At 42.6% G+C, this 22,111-nt stretch overlaps 1 protein-coding gene across 1 annotated transcript in view; it reads right to left on the bottom strand.

Annotated features, from left to right (window-relative positions):
- The window catches only part of SHISA7 (shisa family member 7), a 127,818-nt gene that overhangs the window by 95,704 nt on the left and 10,003 nt on the right, over positions 1-22,111 (bottom strand). Inside the window, exon 2 of the mRNA XM_086930418.1 lies at positions 13,596-13,750. Within this exon, the coding sequence (XP_086786544.1) occupies positions 13,596-13,750 (155 nt within the window). The remainder of the gene's footprint in view (positions 1-13,595; positions 13,751-22,111) is intronic.

Genomic DNA, 22,111 nt, shown 5'->3' with positions numbered 1-22,111 from the left:
GGACCTCGCATGTTTCCAGGAGAAGAGGTCAGCTTAACCATTTGAAAATATTAAGGCACAATTCTGTTTTCGCAGTCGGCATTAATGATATTGCAAGTCACTCCAGACTTGTGATTTTTGTCGCCATGGGCACCTTTCAAACCCAAACTGTCAAACTTAGAATATTTGTACTTCCAAAATGTGAGTTTAGTTGTCATGGAAGCCTTTGAAACCCAAAATGTCAACCATGAAAGGATTGGCACTTCCAAACAATGGAATGACTTCTGGAGGTTTTGCAAAGGTCTTTTATCAGTTTATTTCCCAGAAATATTACTGACTGTCTGCCTGAGCCATATCAGAATGCTTGAGATGAGACCTGTGCTTTGGATAACCAGAGGCTCCAGGCCATAATATAGCTGTGGTTGACCTGTTAGTAGGTGGCACGAGAAGCACAGGAAGTCCCCCCTTGGCTCTCAGATGCTACATGCCTGTGGTTGGTCATCCAACCACTGGGATGATGATGAAGGAGATAACAGACGGAGCGCTGAAACTTTTCAGACACTCACCCCTAGTCACCGATCTGGGTTGAATCCATCATCATTCTTTAGCTCACTTTGCCACCCCAGTTCAGACCCAGCCATATGCAAATGAGTCTTGACCGAGTTCTTCAGGGGAACAACCCAGCCCGAACTGCCAAGCCAAGTCACCGGAAACAAGCTTCCTGAGACTAGTTTTCGGGGTAACACCCCTCATCAGCGAGGCTAGCTTGAATCCAGTAGTGTAGTGAGCAAGGGAGTGTACATGGACCCTTCTGGTAGGCACGAGTCGAGCTCGGTCTCCATTTTCATCGATTCCATCCGCACTGCTGAGAGGGTGCCAATTAAAGGCGGATGTGACAGGCACAGTCACTGTTTACCGCCAGCCTGATCATTTTACACTTCTTCTAATGAGAGTGCAGTGGATCTGTGCTAATTGGATGAGTAGGACTCTGCCGCTGTATATCTGATGGATAGCGGGGTGATGTGCATTGTGAAGGCCCTTGCAGCTAGCTGCTGGGAGTGCAGGGCCAGTGGACCCAACTGGTGATGCCCAGTGTTCTCCGCTTAAGCCTCCCTCAAGCAGCCCTTATTCTTATTGCACCAATAATGAGCAAAGGCACTTGCATCCACAGCCCTGTTTTCGAAATAAAATCTAGTCTACCAGTGACGTCAGACTACTGATCCAGCAGGACTGTAACAGAATGAGTGGACTCCTGTCTCAATTGAGTATAGCGAGTGTCTGGTTGTTTGAAACTGATTCCTGGGCACGCCTGAAAGGCTGCAACAACTATACTTGTCAATGCGCTTTCTGGATTATGACAGCGCCCCATTCTATATGGCTAGTCTTGCCCATAAATGTACAAGAGAATTATGACTTAGTTGATATGGGTCCATGTTCAGGGAGGCAGGGCGGTAGAGCTGGCAGGACTGCATTCTTTACAATGATGGAGGAGACATGTTATTTATAAGATGGTGAGGGCTGGCACACTGCCAGCAGTGAAGACTATAGATAGGGCCCATCAGGTTGAGACTGCAGACGCTGGAAGCACTGAGGGATTTTTAGGTCTTGGCTACCCAAAGCATCGACAAAGCCAACAGGCTACAGAACTATTGAGTGGGGGAGGGAGTCAAGGATTGATAGTGGGGACACGCAGGAAAGAATTGTATCTTGCAGGGGAGAAATACAGCACCGTGTCTTGGTTGACGGTCGTGTGAAGGCAAAGAAATGGGGTTAGGCTGCAATGCTGCTATTTCCCTCTGCAATCTTACTGGCTGGATTTCCTAGACAGTAAAGTTGGGTCTGGTGTTTCAACACCTGGAAATTCTAGACCCTTTATAGATGTGCAGAGCTAAATATCTGAATTCCCTTCCGCCAATTCATAATCGGGGCCTAAGTGAGTGTCTGTCTCTTATTAGGATCAAACTTTAAAGTGAAATAACTGATACCAATTGGGCAGAATCATATATCAGTCAGAAAGACAGATATAAGCATGTCCAAATAAAGTGTTCACAAAATCACGAGGTTTCAAAGCAAAATAATTACCCTTGAATGCTCCACTATAGACTACCACTCCAGAGCATTACCAAGGGGAAACTGCAATACAGACCGAAGGGGCAATAACTGAGCGCGTGAAACGATCTAGCCGGCCCCACTTTAAGATCACACGAGCATGACACAGCATTATGAATGCCAAAGGATGGTGCACTAACTTCACACGGTAGCATTTCCATACAAACACCTGAAACACAGGTTGTTAATCTGTAACTTTATGTTAGGGACACTCATATCTGCCAAGTTTTCAGATTGCTTATGTGTGATTGTGACGTCTATGCAGTGCTGGAACTTTTGGGGGTATACAGAAGTCTGGCGGGTGGAAGACTCAAAATCAGGCCTACATTGAGGTGCACCGTGAGAAAAGTATTGTTCCTCTTGGATCTCCTTTCAGTGCTAGCATCCTGCTGACACTGTCAATGTGCACCCATATCGTGGGGTGGGGGGACTTATTGGGGGCGGTCAGTGTCATGCGCGCTGCAGCACTCTAAATTTATGCAGGTCTCTGCACCTAGTCACGGATGGAGCCGATGGATCACTTTCAGGGTTTAAAGTGACCCAGTTACACCCGCAGAAACATACTAGGTCTTGAACCTCTCCTTACTTTCTGTTGGAATGTTGGTCTGGTTTTCTCCCTGCCCCAGCACTGCTCCGATGCTTACAGTCATCATGTCAATTGAGTGCCACAGACCCCGAGCAGGGCGGGCCGTGCTCTAATGTGTACATGTCATGTCACTAAAGATTATCCAATCAGGAGCCCTAAAAGCTTGTGGTGCCCAACTGCGCAGGCCAATGAAGATTGTAGACATAAACTGTGTAATCTTATTGACTGTAGGGATCCTCGGCATCATCTGTCACTGGTTAGTGGAACGAGTCGTTTCCCAGCTACTGGAAATGAACTACCTGGCAGCGAGGTAGAGAGAAACATGATGCAACTTAAATTTATAATGCATGATAACTTTGTGCACTTGCAATAATGCGTGCGATATCCTTAAAATGCTGTAATATAATGCCAGGTGTGGGACACTTGGCAGGGCTAGAAACTATATTAAGGCGTGATGAACTGAGACCTCTACAACAGCAAAACTACACGCTAGAAACAGTTTTATGTTGAACTATCGACTACAGAAATATTGTGCTACCAAGGCCTAAGAATGGAGTACCAAAATAGCATGGAGGTAAGTTCTTATTGGTAGGTACAGATTTACTGTTCTCAATATTTTGGCCACAATATTTTGGGAGCATAATATTCTGAAGACAATACTAAGGCGGAATGCCCTAGAAACATTCTAATATACCACACAGTTTGGAGTGTCACACTGATACAAATATTGCACAAACAAACAAAAATAAGATTGTCCCAAAGAGATGCAAGCAAACAGTATAGGGAGGAGATTGACACCAAAAAGACGGGAGGTTGTCTAAGAACGTCGAAGCCTTCTGAGCCACAGAAACTGCGAGTGGTCAATGTGTATAGATCAGGTCCGCAACTGCACGTACTGCATGAAGTAGTATTGAGATATGTGCCAAAATGATGCAAACAGCCTATGATCATAGGAGAAATAGAAGAAATGTGTGCCACTTTAGCGGCAAGTGGACTCTATATATAGATAAAAGATATGTTCCAAAAATTCTACAAACAGTAGGTGTGTCAGAGAAACACTGAGCCCGCTTTGTGTATATAGGTTTTCTATCATATAAGCTGTGAGCAGTCTTCAAGGAGTCTGTGTAGTAGAGGTCTGTGTCCGAGAGACTCTAAGCAGGCTGCGTGTACAGAAGAGGTCAGTGTCACAGAGACCACAAGGAGATTATGTGTTTAGAAGGCATCTGCATATATCCTGCAATCACTTTCTCTGGACAGAAGATATATAAATAAACATACGCGCATATATATATATATATATATATATATAGATATAGATATAGATATAGATATATATATATATATATATATATATATATATACATATATATATATATATATATATATATATAGATATAGATATAGATATATATATATATATACCCTAAATAGTGTGAAGCAGGAATGAGGATGCAAATACTCCTCACCCACTTTTCATGCATCCACACATTAGTCGTAGGCATTGCCTCAGTTGTCTGACAAAATAATACTGGCGACAGAAAAATCAGTGACAAAATATTGACAAAAAAAGGAGATCATTAATATCGACTTTATATACTCTGTATGGAAATGCAAAAATATTGACACCCAAAAAACTGAAGACTCAATATCGTAGAAAATAGGTAACTATATTGAATTTCAACTATTATATATACTACATTAATTTTAAAACCTATACGAACTTTTAGAATAATGTTACTTTAAAAGTATACCTATAATATAAAAAATATATTACAAAACATTTAACTTACAAACATAAAATGATAACAGATACTTTAAAATAGTTGCAAAAAGGAATAATCATATTATTTTATAAACGTACTATTTACACACAAGTATAAAAAATATATACACAAATGAATTCTAATGTCAACCGCTACATATTAAAAAATAAAATGCATATCATAACAACATAAACAAATTATTGAAAAACGAATTGAAAAAAGAGAATACATTATTTACATAAAATTTTGGAGGGTCAGATTTACTGTTTCCACTCCAATATGAGCAACAGTAAGGAGAGATTAGGACTTTGAAGGGGTCAAATGTACTATTCCCCCTTCAATGTAAGCAAAAGTAGGGAAAGGTGTTGGACTTTGGAAAGGTCAGATTTACTATTCCCACTCCAACTCAAACTAAGCAAAAGTAGGTAAAGTATTAAGCTTTGGCGTGGTGAAATTCACTGTTCCAACTCCAATCCGAGTAACAGCAGGGAAAGTGGTGGAATTTAGAGGCGTCACATTTACTATTCCCACTCCAACATAATCCAAAGGAAGGAAAACAATGTACTTTGGAATGGTCATATTTATTATTCTAACTTCATTCTAAGGAACAGTAGTGAAAGTACTGGACTTTAGAGGGGTCAGATTTACTGTTCCCACTGCTACATTTTTTGAATTATTATTTAAAGGAATGTGTGTATTCATTAAGTATAAAACAAAATTAATTTCAAAAATACACATTTTATATTACAAATAAAAAAGTAAGATAAAAAAGAGAAACATATTTTACATTAAAAGATTCCCCTCCCTACTACCCAATAAAATAAAAACAGCAATTAAAATGACTGTAACAATATTAATATTAGAAAAATGAAAATATGTTTATATTACATGGATTAAAAAAGCAATTTAAAAGCAAACAATTAATAAATATAACTTTTAATTTGCACAATTTAATAATTAAATACATGAATCAACCAATTAACGAACATTAGTAATCAACACAAATTACAATACCAGTAAATCAATGATTTAATTTACATATATAATATGAATTAAACAATTAAATTACATATAGAATTATTTATAAATTACAAACAATAATTTACATTTAAAAAACTTCCTACCCTAATCCCCTACAAATTCAAGAACCCATTACTAAATTAACAATTGCTAATTGTAAGTTTGTGTATGATTTTTTAAAATTCAAACTGTACGAAAACAAATTAAACAAATTAAGTAGAAGTATTATTATAAAACTAATAACTTACAATACCAAAATAGCTAATAGTTATCAAACGAAATAAAACAATAGTTTATACAGCTGTATTAAATAAAGCTATATTATATATGACCATATTTAAAAAAGATACCAAAACAATGATATCCATATCCTCTATATTCTGTCCCAGGATGCTTTTGACATTATGATGTTTTGCACAATGTTTGGTTGGAATACCATTACTTCTGGAGAGCCAGATTTCCTTCCTGGTTGTAGGCACTGTACATTTGAAGAATGACTGATTTCTTTAAATACTTTGGACATTGGGCTCGCTGACATGTAAACAACTATTCAGCGTCCTCCAGTCGCTGGACCAACAGACAGTTCTGTTTATGATCTATTCTTTACAAGCAGCGTCAGATTTACGCTGAGCCCAGCAGGGGAAGCTGTCAAAAGCACTAGAGCATGCACAGATTCTTAGGCTTCACCAACAGCTAGGAGCAGCTTCTGAGTCATGATGAAACTTTAATTAAGGACTCTGTCTAATAATATGTTGTTTTATACTCCCTTTTCTCCTTCCTGCAGTGGAATAGTTTGTTAAATGTTCTGCTACAAAAAGAAAATCAGTGCTATAACAATGGTGCTTTACATAGTACTTTCCAACTTTCAATGATCTCTCACTGAAGAGGGCGGTGGAAAGGATAACAAGAGAAAGCACCAAACAACAAAAAAGGCATTGGTGATGTCAATTAACGAGCACGTATCTCAAAATAAAATAGACACATCGATCAAAAGTAAGCTAGTATTAGTATAATAATAGAAAGCTAGTACAAGTGACAAATGAAATTTGCACAAGCGAGCTACTACAGAAAAAAACATAGTATGCATTGAAACAACCAATCCAAGTTAAAACAGCCTGGCCCAGGTCACCATAGAGAGGTACACTGGGGAGGTGTATATGCTCCAAGATCCTCCAGGGTAATGGAGTTGGGTCATTGGTATTGATGTGAGGGAAGGGATACTGTTGAACAATCAAGTCTTAGTGAACTATTAGCTATACATCATGTCAAGATTCACATACGAGTGTGTGGATGCTCTGCTTTTATACTATTCAGGTCCATGATCTGGGTAATGAAGGGGTGCAGATGAGGGACTTTGCTATTTGGTCCATATATTGGTGATGAGGGGTTGACTGGCTGGTGTGAGGCATTGCTTTTTCAGTGATATATAATTGGTTCTGTGTTATGTGTGTGAGGGTGGTGATAGAATGTATGATTTGGTTGAATGTGATGTGAATTTGTGGCAGCATCATTATGTGAACTTGCTCATGCATGTGTGTGATTTGGTCTAACATTTTCTGTTGTTTTCGTTTATGGATGCTTATCTGAAGACTGGAATGTGATGTTGTGGCAGCATCACCTTTGCTGACTATAAGGCTTTGGTGATTACCATGCCTTGGTAGGGACTCAATAATATAATCAGTTGATTGACAGACTTGATTATAAGAGAAGTGAGGAGTGGTATTAGAGTAGTGTTGCTTTGCTAACTGTGTGGCATTGGTCCCATGATATGTGTAAGACAGTGCTTCGGAATCTTTTTAGACCCCGACCTAATTTTTAGAATGACAAACTTTTGCAGCCCACTTATTAGCACAGACATACAATTTTACAGACAAAACTATATTGATTACAAATGATAATATGGGGAAATCGGGCGTCAGTATATATCAGCAAATAACGTGAATTGTTTTAAATTACAAAAAAATGTGCTTCATGTTTGCTTTCTAACTGATGAATGTCTACAGTTCATATTTTACAGACATTTACATTTTGTTGTCTGTTATTAAAACCATGACATCCAGCAGCCTTTCCTTTCACTCTCCCTGCACCCCAGCATGATTGTCACATAATTCACTTTACTTTTGTTTCTCTGACTGAAAAGTGAGAGAAGTTTGTAAACACCAATCACCACGTTGAAAAAATAAGCAGCAGTTTGTCAGAAGACATAACCTGATATGTGGCCTCTATGTGTAAAGCACAGCAAATGTTGCGACCCATCAAAAATCGACTGGCAGCCCACTAGGGGTCGAGACCCACAGTTTGGGAAACACTGGTGTAAGACATGTTTCAAGCAGTCTCATTGTTCTTGGAACACTTCAGGAACTTAGCACTAATGCTTTAGAATGTAACCACTGAAAAGTGTCCAGTGTCGAATTCCCTATAGTAAACTTTGAGTCGGGTTGACCTCTCAGGTTTTCTACAGGAAGTTATTAAATGCTGTAGACATCATCAATGTTCATCGCAAGAAGAAGAAACTCAGGATCCGCCACCTTGACTATAGTTCATTCCAAGTTTTTATACAATGCAGGTTCATCTCCTGTGTTTGGAACTCATGTAAACTCTCACAGATTTCCAGCACCCCTAGCAACATATTTTATTTTCATGTAAATTGTGAGCTACGTCTTTTACCAGGCCTATTGACAATATGGTATTCCTGTCCCCCAAGACTTCTGAAGCCCTATCTGACTATAATGGGGACATCTTGCCAACCAACCAAATAATGAGTAAGTGCAAATTTGAAAAAATACATGTGTGCTCTTCTCCATTCTCCACAGAGAGCGAGCCCTAGTCGATCATAATTAGAACAGCCTTTTCATAGGGTTACAAGTGTCATACTACCATCTGGCACCCTTTCTTAAGTAGAAATACAGATCTAACATCACACTGGAAACACCTAGCCAGCGTCTCTTCTTAAACACATCTCCTTGCAAATCAGCATCTTTAAAAATTCCTGTCTATTACACATATCTCTGACATACTAATCACCTTCAAACCCACTTTCTATGATGTCCTTCGTCAAATATCTCTCTGGAGAAACTCACTCACCTATACTCACTAATATAACTGTCTACTTACTCAAGGCTTTTTCACAAAATCTTTCAAGATAGGTCAGATCCTCTCATATTTATGAAGAAAGCTACACTAAAGTGGGATCACCTTGCCAACTATTGGCCCATTACTCACCTACCCTTCATTGGAAAATGTATCAAAAAGCTACGTTCAACATTAAGATAACATAATGGCCAACCTTCTCCTGCATGACTACCAATCTGCCTTCAAATCATGCTGCAGCACGGGGAGTTACATTGTAATTTATATGCAATGTCCTTATGGCCACAGAAGAAGATGATCCCTGTTACCTTCAATACTGTAAACCCCTAAACCCTCATGCACTCCCTGAAGTCTTAAATGGGATTCAGTACCAACGCTCTTCAATGGTTCTCCTCTGCCTTTTCAAACTACAACATTCCAGTCACCTGGGCACCACTGGGTCCCCGACGATCCTTGTCACATGTGGATTCCCCCGGGAATCCATCCATCCCCTGTCCTCGTCAGCCTCTACATAGAACCCTAAAGGGCTCTACATACTGATAAAAACATTATAAAGTTCCCCAAAATGCTAACGACACACAGCTCCATTTCAAAGTCTCCTCTGCTCCAGGCATCCAGTGCCTTAAGTAGTACTTGCACCTCATCTAGGCACAAATGTCCACCACCTACTTGGAGTTCAACCCCATTAAAACAGGATTGCTATTATTTGCCAAGAACAATTTGGAAATACATTCCAAACCTGGCTGAATGACATGATTCTTGACAGCTTCAAACCAAAACTTTGACCTGATGCAAAGTCACTTGGATTCCTCCTTGACTTCAAAATGACCCCCAAGAAAAACATTGCTAACATATCCAATACAGCCTGATACCAGCTCCCTCTACTAAAAAAAGTTAATCTATTCCTCCAAGAGAATGACTTCAGAGCTACTGTTCAAGCCCTCGTACAGTTGCATCTAGATGGGGAAATGCCTTATTATGGGGCTGCCCAGACACCACATTGGCTCCTGTTAAGGGCATCCTACACACTGCAGCACATCTCATCAGGGCCTAAACAACACATGAACACATCTCCCCCTCCTGATAGAACATATCTAACTCCACTTGTAGGCCAATGCCATCTTCAAAACCACTTACACATTTCCTAAAGTGAACACAGCCAGCACCCCTGTCTATCTGGCTGTTATGCTCACCTTCTCTGGTGGCTCTTGGCGCACCCTCTGCCAGGGCACCATCTGGCTGTAGACAAAAAATTGTGAGCAAAAAAAGGCAAAAGGTATTTTCCATCTATGCACCCTGGCTGTTGAACAATATCCCTGTAGCCACCAGAACTGCCCCAACCCTGCTCAAATATAGGAAGACGCACCTTATTAAAGAACCGTACATAACGATACAATAATAGTAAACTCATGCTTCCTGATACCAGCTACTTCTGCTATTAATCACTAACAGTATCCTGGCCTTTGATCCTGTACAGTGTCACATAACACATGCATACATACACACATACATACATAACGAGAATATCCAACCCTCGCGACATCCTGACAGCTCATCGTAGATAGCCACACCAAGATTTTGAACTACTTAGCTATCTCTTTAAATCTGTAGCTAGGACTTTATGTGGAAATTAAATGTAGGAAATATATGTTTCAACAACTTTAGCTGAAAGAAGAATGTCTTCACAGCTGCTGCAGTCTTTGAGCACAATTGTGACTCTGCGTCCATAGGCATCCTAAGGTTATTAACTGGAGACAATGATGAATGATAAATACACTGCTAAACGTAACAGTGAGCCCAGCTGCACTCCTTTAGGAGAACTGAGAGTCTTCAACGTTTAAGGTTCAACGTAAACAAATGTAAATCCAAATAAATCAAGTTTTTATCAATCCAAGTGATCAGTTTATTTCTTCATCTTTCATAAATGTTTAATCATTTTTGCTGTTGCGTCACAGCTTAATGGTTTCCTCTGTATCATCACAATGGAATTCTCATCCTTGTTGTAGATTATACAATCCAGGAAATTTCTTAAGTTCAAACTTCAATCCCTATGCATTTCGTGCCGGGGCACTTCATCAGGGGAAATGCATTTAATTTATGATAAAGAGTAAAAGGAATGTATCAATGATACGGAAGTAGGCCTGCGAATAGTTAGTTCAGGGTAGCATATCTTGATATATACATGGAGTGTTCATGCGTAATCATAGATGAAATTGTGTAGATACGTGCCTATATTATGCCGGTGAGTGATGGTAAATAAAACGCTAATATTGGTGATTGACTGTCTGGTGGTGTGCTCAAAAAAGTGCAGTTGGTTCAAAGAGGTGATTTAAAAATTACATTAAATTAAACGGCGTGGTTTCAGAAGTGCGGAGAGTCCAGAAGGTGATATCGTTCGTACCCTACAAGTGTGTGTTAGTGAGAATAAACGATGGAGGTGTGGCCGGGAGGTGCGGTGTGTTAAAAAGATAATCATAGCGGTATCCTGTTGATGGTAGCAAAAAGTTTGCGGTCAGGATCTAACGCGAGAAAACAGATTTGTGCACACGGTAAACAGTTTGTGAAAAGTACCCGCATTATTAAAATTAACTCGCACTTGTGTCCGTGACTGCACTAGTCACAATTATGCGCTAAAGGGTCTTACCGATTGCCGTGGTCGGAGTTGCTCGTCTGTTCTTAGTGGAAGTTGTCAAAGAAGCGACACATGCGTGCAGTGTTATATTGTGCGTTTCTACGGAAACAACCCGGAAGTAAAGCATGACGGTGGGGGAACTAACAACCGACTATGTGTGTGTTAAAATATTATTGTAAAGAAGTGTAAATGGAAATAAATATACTGTGTAGGTTGAAGAAACAAAGTACAAATTTGAATGACAATGTAATAACGACAGTTATTGAAAACAATAATACTTCGGGTGGCATAAAACGCTTATGGCGGCCATCTTGGAATGGTACTGTATTTTGGATACATGGAAGACTAGAGGGTAAATCAAAAGGTGAGATGAAGAGAGAAGTTGTATGTATGAGTGGAATCATCAAATGTCAGGGTGAGATCGACTCATAATTAAACAAATTCACATGTACACGAATTCCTGTTGTATATACACTAGATAGCATGTAAAATAATGTTGACCATGTTTTTTAAAAAAACATGAAATTATAAAAAACAACTATATTCCAGTCGATCATTTAACCCCATGGGGTTACATGAGTTCAGTTTCTTTATCCAAAACATCTCACGTTGAAGTAATTTCTTCCTGTTGTCAATGCCTTGGTTCACAGAAACAACCTCCAAGACCATGAATCGGATCTGGCTGATGTTGTGATTGTTAGTGACGAAATAGGCGGCCACCGGAGCTTTCATTATTTTATTCCTGATGGTGCTTTTGTGCTCTGTCATACGGGTTTTGATTTTCCTTTCAGTTTTCCCGACGTATGGAAGACCGCAGGGACATTTCAATAAGTATACCAAGTTCTGAAGACAGACATTCTCCTAAAGGCATGCTCTATACGGTGTTTGGTCACATTTCACTTGGGCGCTAGTCATCAAGAAGTCCATTTTCCACATCAAATCTTAGATGGAGCGTAGACACTTAATAAAATGTTATTAATGCCTGAGGGTCTTGCTCAGAGCTTAAAGAGCAATGTGGTGTCATCAGTATTATTGAATATGTCAACACTAAAACCTTGGATTATTCTAATGAAGGACAACATGTATGTTGAAAAAAGATCTGAAAGAAGTCAGATCCTTACGAGAATCCATCATTGACACCATTAGCTACAGATAAAATACCTGCAGTGATTAATCAGATAAAAAGCATGTGTTCCAGTTTAACGCCTGGCCTTTAATACAAACATCTTTATGGATGGGTAGAGATGAGAGAGGAGTATAGCATAGTTGATGATGTTGAAGACTACTTGCAAATCCACAAGGGACTGAATTCAATGAGATGGGTGGAAGGCTATTTGTTCTGGTTTTACATTTATCTAATTCACTAAGATGTTGCAATATGCCGACCCACCCCCTACTACCAAGCCTAGGTAGGGTAAATCATGTTTGGCTATTTATTTTCAAAGAGGCATAGCAAATTTAGTCTTAGGTTCCTGGTGAATTATTCCTGAATGTATCTACTGTTTAAACAAAGAGGTGCAAAGTCTTAGCTAAAGTGGGATAGCTGGGCAGAAATTTAGTAAAGATGATTTACTGATATCCACTGGAAAATCTGGCTAGATACAAAAAACAGCACTGATTGCAAGTATAAGGACATACAGGTAGCATGGCTGGCTCAAGAGGAGGAGCAGGGGTGGAGCTTGGTGAGTAATGGGGGGGGGGGGGTGAGCTTCAGACTTTCCAACTATTACACTGGCATATAATGTTAAACTACATTATACAATAAGCAGGACAGTTGAAAAGGAGACAAATGCAGATTGGTTGGGGTGCTAAGTGAGAGTAAACACAATCTTTTGTTAAATAACCAACATTTTTTAAGACTTTCAAAGTAGAGAGAGCGAGAAAGAGAGTGTGTGTGCGTTTTTGTCTGTATTTATGTAAACATTATTTCTGAAATCCAAGAGACACCTCACCATACCCAACTGAAAGCGCCTGTACCCAACTGTTTGCCAGAAAATAAGTGTATTATGGGGGTGCACCACCACAAACACTCCCTGATGCCACGCCCCAGAGGAGGAGCAAGCATGCATAGACCATCAGATGGGCTCCAGCCCTTTGTTCTTCTTGAACCACCTCAAACCTCTCCGGAGACGGGCTGACTTCTAGTCCAGCGTCCAAGCAATTGTGATATCAACACATTGCTGGGACCGTTGAAGTCAGAGTAGAGCAGCTGCGCCAGGTGCCTTCTATCTCTATTCCATTAGGGACACAACACTCACCTATCGAACAGGGGTGCTGAGCATTCAGGATTCCCTTCAAGATTCCCCTCACCGATACATTATCAAGACAAGCAGAACATTATGGAACAATATGGACAGCATGAGCAAGGCACCCCTGCATCAAAACCATATCTGGGCCGAGGTTTCATTGCACTCACCATGGTTGTTTTTGGCAGACTTCACGGGGTTGTAGAGGTTCTTGGGCGGCCGGGACGGTCCGTTATCCTGCTGTCCAGAGCCCAGGCTTGTGCTGTTGTTCCGCTCAGTACGGTTTGAAGTGATGGACTGATGTCGCAGGATATCCACCAAGGCCCTAAAGAAGGTACAAAAAGGTAGTTATTTAGGGATGGTTTCGGGTTGAGTCTGGTATGCTCTGTGTTTCCCACACAAGCAAAACCATATTCACAATTACACAGGATACGCATGCCTGTCTCATTAGAATGAATTAACAGCATTTTCTCATTTATGTGCATTTTCCTATTAACAGATAGTATATTTTAGACTTTTATAATTTACAAAAAATCTTTTTAACTCCTTCGATGCTGATGACGGAACCGCTCCGTCATCAGCCGCGGTAGCGCTGTGCTGATGACGGAGCGGTTCCGTCATGGCCCGCCCGCACCTGCGCTGGGCACTCCATCGAGCGGGCGGGGCCATGACGGAACCGCTCCGTCATGAGCACAGCTCAACCGAGGCTGGTGACGGAGCGGTTCCGTCACCAGCATGGGCGCGCCGTGAGCCCGCCCCGCCCCCTTAGGGCTGCGGCGGAATACCCGCCGCAGCGAAGGTGTTAGTGCTTTGATGGTTGGTGGTTTAGCTATAATCTCGTTATTGGAGACTGACATGTTGTGGGCTGCTTTGCGTTTTAGTAAATGGTCCTGCAAGAAAGCAGAATAAGGCTTCATTACTCCATGGAAATATCCATTTGTATGCAAAGTCCCAGCTGTCTGACGGCATGATAAAATGACAAACAATCAGACTGTGGTTATTCTCGAACTGTTGTCGAAGTTTTGATAACCCCAGGCTCTATGTAAAAATCAGCCTTGTCAATTATTTGCATTTGTGTTACCATTCATAATTAGTTCTAAACCACTGTTGTGCCTAAATGCAAACTATAAACAAGTCAACCTTTCGAAGTCCACCAGACACCTGTTTGTGACTCACATTTGGGAAAAACTAGAGAAAAGATTTACACAAAGCTGTAATAAAAAGGGCCTTTATAAAAAAAAAAGTACCTATATGCAAAGTTTTGGTGTAATTCCACTCAGCAGTTTTTGCTGCAGCAAAAAAAGCTAAAGTTCCTTTTGGACTAGAGAATGGAAATGCTAAATGTAAAACCTCTCCAAACAGATTGTCGCCTAACCCAAAGTTATTAGCAAACCAACAAACTAATTTCCAATGGAAATCTTAAACATGACCACAATGTCTCTTTACGCCCTGTATATACCCTGAGTACTTAGAGAGAGAATAGCTCACAGTAACGCTGTTAATTGTTCTTTGCTCTTTAAGGTCCTTCTGCCCTTGTGATTTTCTGTCCTATACCAGAGCTAGCCTTGCTACCGAGCATGTTATATACTCAACATGAGACAACCGAGAGAATCTGCGTTCATGATTCATATCTAAGCACTCCTTGGGTATCATTAAGCATGTGCCCTCTCAACTTGCCATGCACACAGAGCCTGAAAACAACATGATGTAAGTACCATACTGGTAAGTGGATGGATTGATAGGGGCCCCCAGCACTTGTAGAAGGCTTCCGCATTAAGTTAAATTTACCTCCCTCCCACAGAGTACTACAATCATATCCTTCATATGCTTTTATTACTGATTTAATCACAATAAAGCATAGTCCCATCTCCATGTCCATCCCCTAAAGTATGGATCACACTTTGAGGTGAATTTCCGCCCAGTGTCGAACATGACCTTCATTTTGCTGTTAGCTTTCCCTCTTTTTGGTCTACTCTTAATGGTTTGTGCTCTTTTTTCTCTTCTTCGCGCATGCTTATTTGTTTTGTCACAACTGCATTGCCTGTAATTATAGGTTGTAACTTGCAATGTATGCTTACTGTCTTGAAATACCCTTTTACTAGAAAGGATGAAAGACACTAAAAAACTCCCTTGCACAAAGCAGCTTTAAAAGTTAAATTTAGCTGCACTAAAAATGAGTTGGATGGCAAACCGATTACCATTTTAGCAACAATGTTCTGTTTTTTTTAAATAAGAAAATATGTGACTCAAATCCCTTCTCCAAGTCAGCACGACAATGCTTTCCAAATTGACTCTCAAGTATATAACCTTCAGAGGAAAATCTCAGCGAGGAACTGGCCGATTGGGGGGGGCATATTACCAACAACTAGCGATAATTATCGCTATGTTGGCTTAGCGGGAATATTACTATCGCCACCCATCACCTGTTTTCATCGCTGAGATACCTTGCTATTAGCAAGGTTTATCTCAGACGCGATAAAAAACAGGCGAAATGCGTGAATATCACAGTCAATACAGCGATATTCAGGCATTAACGTGACAATGCTCTTAGCCATGTTATCCACCTCTCATTGGATAGCATGGCTAAGAACTGGTCAGGGCAGGCGTTAGCTTTTGGAGATATTCGCGCTTAGCGCGCATATTTCCAAAACTACGCCTGTGTTGATCATAGGCAATAGCGATTGCAGCGACTGTTTTCAGTCGCTGACATTTTGGCACGCCCACTTTGCATGTCATTAGCGATAATTATCGCTGACATGCAAAGCGGGCTCCAAAATGCCCGCTATCGCCTACAAGCTGTTGCTAACTGGTGTTAGCGACAGCTTGGTAATAGGGCGATAAAATTATCGCCGCTTTAGTGGGAAAAAGTCCCACTAAAGCGGCGATAATGGCCCTTGGTAATATGCCCCGGGATGTTTAGTGCAGTCTCGACAATTTGGGACCACAGAAGAATCTAACAGTGTTGGTTCAGAAAGAGTCAGTGATGTGCCAGATACACCTAGGGTGACCAACCGTCCGTAAATTTGATGGACCATCCATTATTTATGTCTCACGTTCGTTGTGGGTGATGATCCCTTTTATGGTGCCTTTTGTCCGTAATTCTGAGGGGTTTCAGCAAGCTGTGCTGTTCCCCTGTGAGAAGCTTCAGAGTGCTGCACAACTCCTTGTTGGAGCCAACTTGCACTCCTCCTCTGAGCTAAAGAGACATCAGCAGCCCCTCCCTGACCTTGTACTCATTGCCAACCTACCCATTCTCATTCGGTCTCCTGGCTGGCTGTCATCTACAGGGTGACAATGAGCCAGTCTGGACAGTTACAGCATGTGTTGGGCCTCCTTCTGCTCCGGCCTAGGGCATGGCAGTCTGCTTTTGGTCCCAGTGCTTGTACCACCGCACCAGGGTCCAAGCTCTGCGGGCATGGGGGATTTCCATTTTGAAATATCTTGCATAGAATTCAAAGTTCCCTGTGTGCCAGAAAATTTTAGGCATAACATAAGCGTCAGTTTAACTCTGGTGTTTAATGTATCTGTTAGAGACATCTGAGTTATGCCTAGTACCGGCTTTGACTCAAAGCTACAGAGGGATAATGTGTCTCCTGCAAAGCACAAAGTGTAACATGCAGATGAATAACTGTTTTTATATAGATAGCTCAGTGGGTTACTCGTGTTGTCACAGAGTTACCTTTGTTATTGGCAGTTGTTTTTTTTTCACAATCTTTCATTATTCTAAGGTAACTAGTTAGGGTTCCTTTGGATGATAAGAAATACTTATTAGTAAAAACAACCCGACCAATATGTTATGTTTTAAATCCTGAGTTTGTGTTTCTCCAGACCAGCCACTCTTAAAATATAACGCCTACCAATAAGGATGGCATGTGACTACTACACTTTTTGTCTCTCATTGTCTTAAGTAACATTTCCTATACATTGACTTACACACTTATATAAGTTATTGTCTCTGTATAATACGTGTGTGATGTAACACAATCCAATACCCTGCCTTACATACTTGGAATGAGTCTAGGTAGAGATAAGGGGCACTATTGGAGGGGGAAGTAAGGGAATACGTGGAGAAGTTAGTCTTTTGGTGAGGGCACCAACAAAGACTGGCACGCTGGCTACCACCAGCACTAAAGCTGGCCCTGGCAGGGGTGTACCCAGAGGTGGGTAAGCTGATGAAAGCTCGAGTCAGCCTTGAGCCTAAAGCCAGGCTCTGGCTCAGCTTGAAGTCTGAATGTAGCCTCGAGCCCATAAAGAGTGGAGCTTTCATATGGCTTGTACCTGTCACCCATCGTTCTGCCTTCATGCACATAGAGCTAAAAACAAAGCATTAATGTCTAAGAAAAAAAGGAGCGACAAATGGATTACACATTTAGTGGCTGATTTTTACAAAGTCAAACAGAAAACCCTGAATTAATCATGGCTTCCCCCTTAACGAAATTGTGGCATCTTAGACAAATATTTTATTTAATCATACCTTCTTTTTCTTTACTTTCTTATATGAAGGCACCTTCAAATATGTGAGTTCAGAATACCAGCTGTACACAAACCTATTCCGTTTGGTTTAATAGACTATAATGTGGCTCCTTCTATATCAATCTGGGCCACATACAGGGTTCACGTGACAACGGTCTTATCTCTTATTTCACTAATGGCATTGTAGTCAGTGGGGACCGGGACAGCAGTGGTTCTAAGTCAGGGTTCTTCAAACTGTGGGGCGCGGCACCATCCCAGGGGGGGCGCGGCTCCACTCCGATCTTCCCTTTGTGCCCGGTCCTTTGTCTGGGTGATTCTCCCAGGAGGGGGCCAATTCAGGAGTCAACAGCTTCGGCTGCAGTGCAGGCAAGGAGTCTCCTATGCTAAACAAGCATTGGAAATGCAATAGGTCTCGCAGTAGTAAAGTTTGAGCTATAGGTGTTATTTATTTTTTTGTTTTTTATTTATGTGTTGTTTTTTCTAAATAGCTAAATTAATAGCTTTCTTCTTTACAAAGCCAATAGTTATAATTTTTGTAAATGTGACACCTCTAGCATTTGTAAAGCAACATGTTTTGTATTAACGGGACTTATATGTGACTTATTATTAATAATTAATACGTAAATAAAATGGATTTTATTTTATATTGCCAATAGCTTAAAGTTTATTAAATATATTTAGTGAAGATGCTGTGGTTGCGCTGAGTGAGGGTGAGGGTGAGTGAGGGTGAGTGAGGGTGAGGGGTTGAGGGTGAGTGAGGGTGAGGGGTTGAGGGTGAGTGAGGGTGAGGGTGAGTGAGGGTGAGGGGTTGAGGGTGAGTGAGGGTGAGGGTGAGGGGTTGAGGGTGGGTGAGGGTGAGTGAGGGTGAGAGGTTGAGGGTGAGTGAGGATGAGTGAGAGTGAGGGGTTGAGGGTGAGGGGTTGAGGGTGAGTGAGGGGTTGAGGGTGAGTGAGGGTGAGGGGTTGAGGGTGAGTGAGGGTGAGGGTGAGTGAGGGTGAGGGTGAGTGAGGGTGAGGGGTTGAGGGTGAGTGAGGGTGAGTGAGGGTGAGGGTGAGGGGTTGAGGGTGAGTGAGGTTGAGGGTGAGTGAGGGTGAGGGGTTGAGGGTGAGTGAGGGTGAGGGGTTGAGGGTGAGGGGTTGAGGGTGAGGGGTTGAGGGTGAGTGAGGGTGAGGGGTTGAGGGTGAGTGAGGGTGAGGGGTTGAGGGTGAGTGAGGGTGAGGGGTTGAGGGTGAGTGAGGATGAGTGAGAGTGAGGGTGAGTGAGGGGTTGAGACCTAAAAAATATGGATGGAGCAGATGGAATGGGAGTGGTGGAGTTCACATGTACTGCGCGTGGGTGTCCTTCCTTTCCTGGAAATGGTAACTTTACTGTCTTAAAAGAAAGTGAAAGCAAAGCAGACTAAAGATCGAACAGAGATCGCTGCGAGCTGTGATTTTCAGCAAATTGCGAGGCAGGGACACCGGTCTCTGCCAGCAACTCTTCAGCCTTATAGCGAGGGCATGAGAGAATACCTGCACAGCCCTCTGTTCCTGTCCACGTGGCTCCGCTGTGTTGCTGGAGCCCGTGATTGATTGAAATGGAGGGGGGAGAGAGAGCGGTGGGGTGGAGGAGCAGGGTAAATACATACAAAAATTAAAGCAGAACCAGCGCGACGCACATGAAAGAGAAAACCTCAGACAATAAAAAAACGCTTACAATAATAAACTGCCCCGAAGCCATAATGACCATTTTCTTGCGTTTGACCATTACCACACGCGCTGCAATCAACCACCCATACGCAGTCCTGAACGGGCTCGGAGCTCGTGCATGAAACCAGACCAATGCTAGACAGATGGCGGTGTGTTCCGTGCTCTCAACGTGCAATTTTTAAACATTTTAAAACATCAGATTAAAACCAAGCGCTGTGGGTAGCCTCACGGAAACGCTGCCCTGAACTGACTTGGGGCTCATGTATGAAATCAGAACAATGTTTGCCGACTTGCTCAGTGCGATGGCCGAGCTCTGGAAACATGGGCTAAATATAAATATTCCAGCTTAGGGAGTGCAGCGCCTTCCGTGTCTCCGTGTAAAGAACGAGGAGCTTTGAGTGCAGTTCCCAAGTTCTCGAAGTACGGACTGGCCTGTAAATGGCTCCGCTTAAGAGCGCACTGTTTGTATTGAATATGGCGCTCTGAGTGCGCCGCTGTGGGAAGATGGGCAAGTCTGCAGGGAACAGGGTCAACTGCTGTGTATTGTTTACAAATCAGAGTTCGTGATGAGAGGATTGTCCTCAAAGGCTCACAGCCTTGTAGGATAGTCAAAACACAGCTTTTAAACAAACGCTGCGAGCTGTGATTTTCCGCAAATTGCGAGGCAGGGACACCGGTCTCTGCCAGCAACTCTTCAGCCTTATAGCGAGGGCATGAGAGACTACCTGCACAGCCCTCTGTTCCTGTCCACGTGGCTCCGCTGTGTTGCTGGAGCCCGTGATTGATTGAAATGGAGGGGGGAGAGAGAGCGGTGGGGTGGAGGAGCAGGGTAAATACATACAAAAATTAAAGCAGAACCAGCGCGACGCACATGAAAGAGAAAACCTCAGACAATAAAAAAAACGCTTACAATAATAAACTGCCCCGAAGCCATAATGACCATTGAAGATGTCAGAGCGATCTACATCGACGCGACATGGCAGGCAGGGTAGGGGGCGGAGCGGGGGTGTGGGAGGAGTGCGGGAACAGACGGCGAGGGGAGGAGAGTAGGAGGAGGAGAGTAGGGGAGGCACGGCCTAGCGGCCGTGCAATCAAGAAGTGAGGGGGCGGGAGAGTAGGCAAGGCAGGTGGCTGGGGGCATGTGCACGCGCTTTTAAGCTCAATGCGCATGCGCATTGAGCTTAAAAGTCACGGGCACTGCAAGGAATCGCCACGTTTCCTTGCAAGTTGGATAAAGAGTGGATAAGCCCCCATAGTCTCGCTTGCTCGATGCGCATGTGCATCGACAGGCGAGACCTAAAAACGAAAGCAAACAAACAGACACGCTTTCAGCTTTAGCAGAGGAGACCCCTTGCCTCCCACTGCAGCTGAAGCTGTCGACTCCGTGAATTGGCCCCCTCCTGGGAGAGTTACCTCTTCCCAGAAGGGAGAGAAGGTTTTCCTAGAGCAGCGATTCCCAATCTGTGCGCCGTGAATGCAAGCCAGGGGCGCCGTGAACATATGCACACCAAGATAGTTTTCGGGAAAAGAACAGAAGCATGTATTGTAATTTATAGTGCTACGATTAGGCTAAAGTGTGTACAAAAGACTTGTAGATAAAGGCATACCGTATTTAGAAGTGATAGGGGGCACCAGACAGCACCCTGATGACATGTGGAGCAGGAGACGTGAAAAGAACACCAGGCGGCTTTGATGTAATTGAAGTGTCTGTCCCGTGAGGATCAGCAGAGTGTGCTATACAGAGAACTTGAGAGGAGAACAGATAGAGCGGGGTCAGAGGCGCCAATAAACTCTCTCTGAATATGCAGGTAAAAAACGAGAGCGGGTTTACCTCTCTACCTGCAGAGGTGAGCTCAGACCTGCTCTGAGACTCCTCTACCTCTGGCACTCAGAGAGGTGACGGTGCTAGCTTCTGTGACTTAAGTTACCTAGTAACTATTGAAACAATATTGTGAGATTTAGGCAAAACGTATGTGGCGAGAAGAGCAGAGGGGCTTTCCTCAAGAAGTCCGTTGAAAGTCAGGCACTTTCACTCAATTTTATAGTAAGCACTTTGTTCCTTTTCTGAAACAAAAGCTTTGAGAAGCAAGCGCATAGTGTTAGGCTGCACCCATTTGGTGTAACTCTCTACATACCACTGAACACTGATGGGTGGCTGGGTGAGGGGGGAATGGAGAGAGAGGGGGAGGGTGGATGGATGGATGAGTGAGGACATGGAGGAATGATTGGCAGAGTGGATGGGCAGGTGTGTGCATAGATGGGTGAGGAGAGGAGCATGGAGATGGAGATGGATGGGTGAGAGAGTGCATGCATGAGTGGGGGGAGGGTGGAGAGCGGGAGGGATGGATGGGTGGGTGGATGGATGAGTGAGGGGTTGAGTGGGTGGACGGATGAGTGACTGGGTGGATGGATGAGTGGGTGGTGGATGGCTGGATGGGTGAGAGGGTGGGTGGTTGGATGGATGAGTGAGTGGATGGATGGGTGGAGGAGTGGATGGATGGGTGGAAGAGTGGATGGATGAATGG

The sequence above is a fragment of the Lissotriton vulgaris genome, chromosome 7 (genome assembly GCF_964263255.1).
Source record: "Lissotriton vulgaris chromosome 7, aLisVul1.2, whole genome shotgun sequence".
In the NCBI taxonomy this organism is placed as follows: Eukaryota; Metazoa; Chordata; class Amphibia; order Caudata; family Salamandridae; genus Lissotriton; species Lissotriton vulgaris.
Note: the sequence above shows the minus strand (reverse complement) of the source record. Positions and strands in the feature narration are given on the sequence as shown.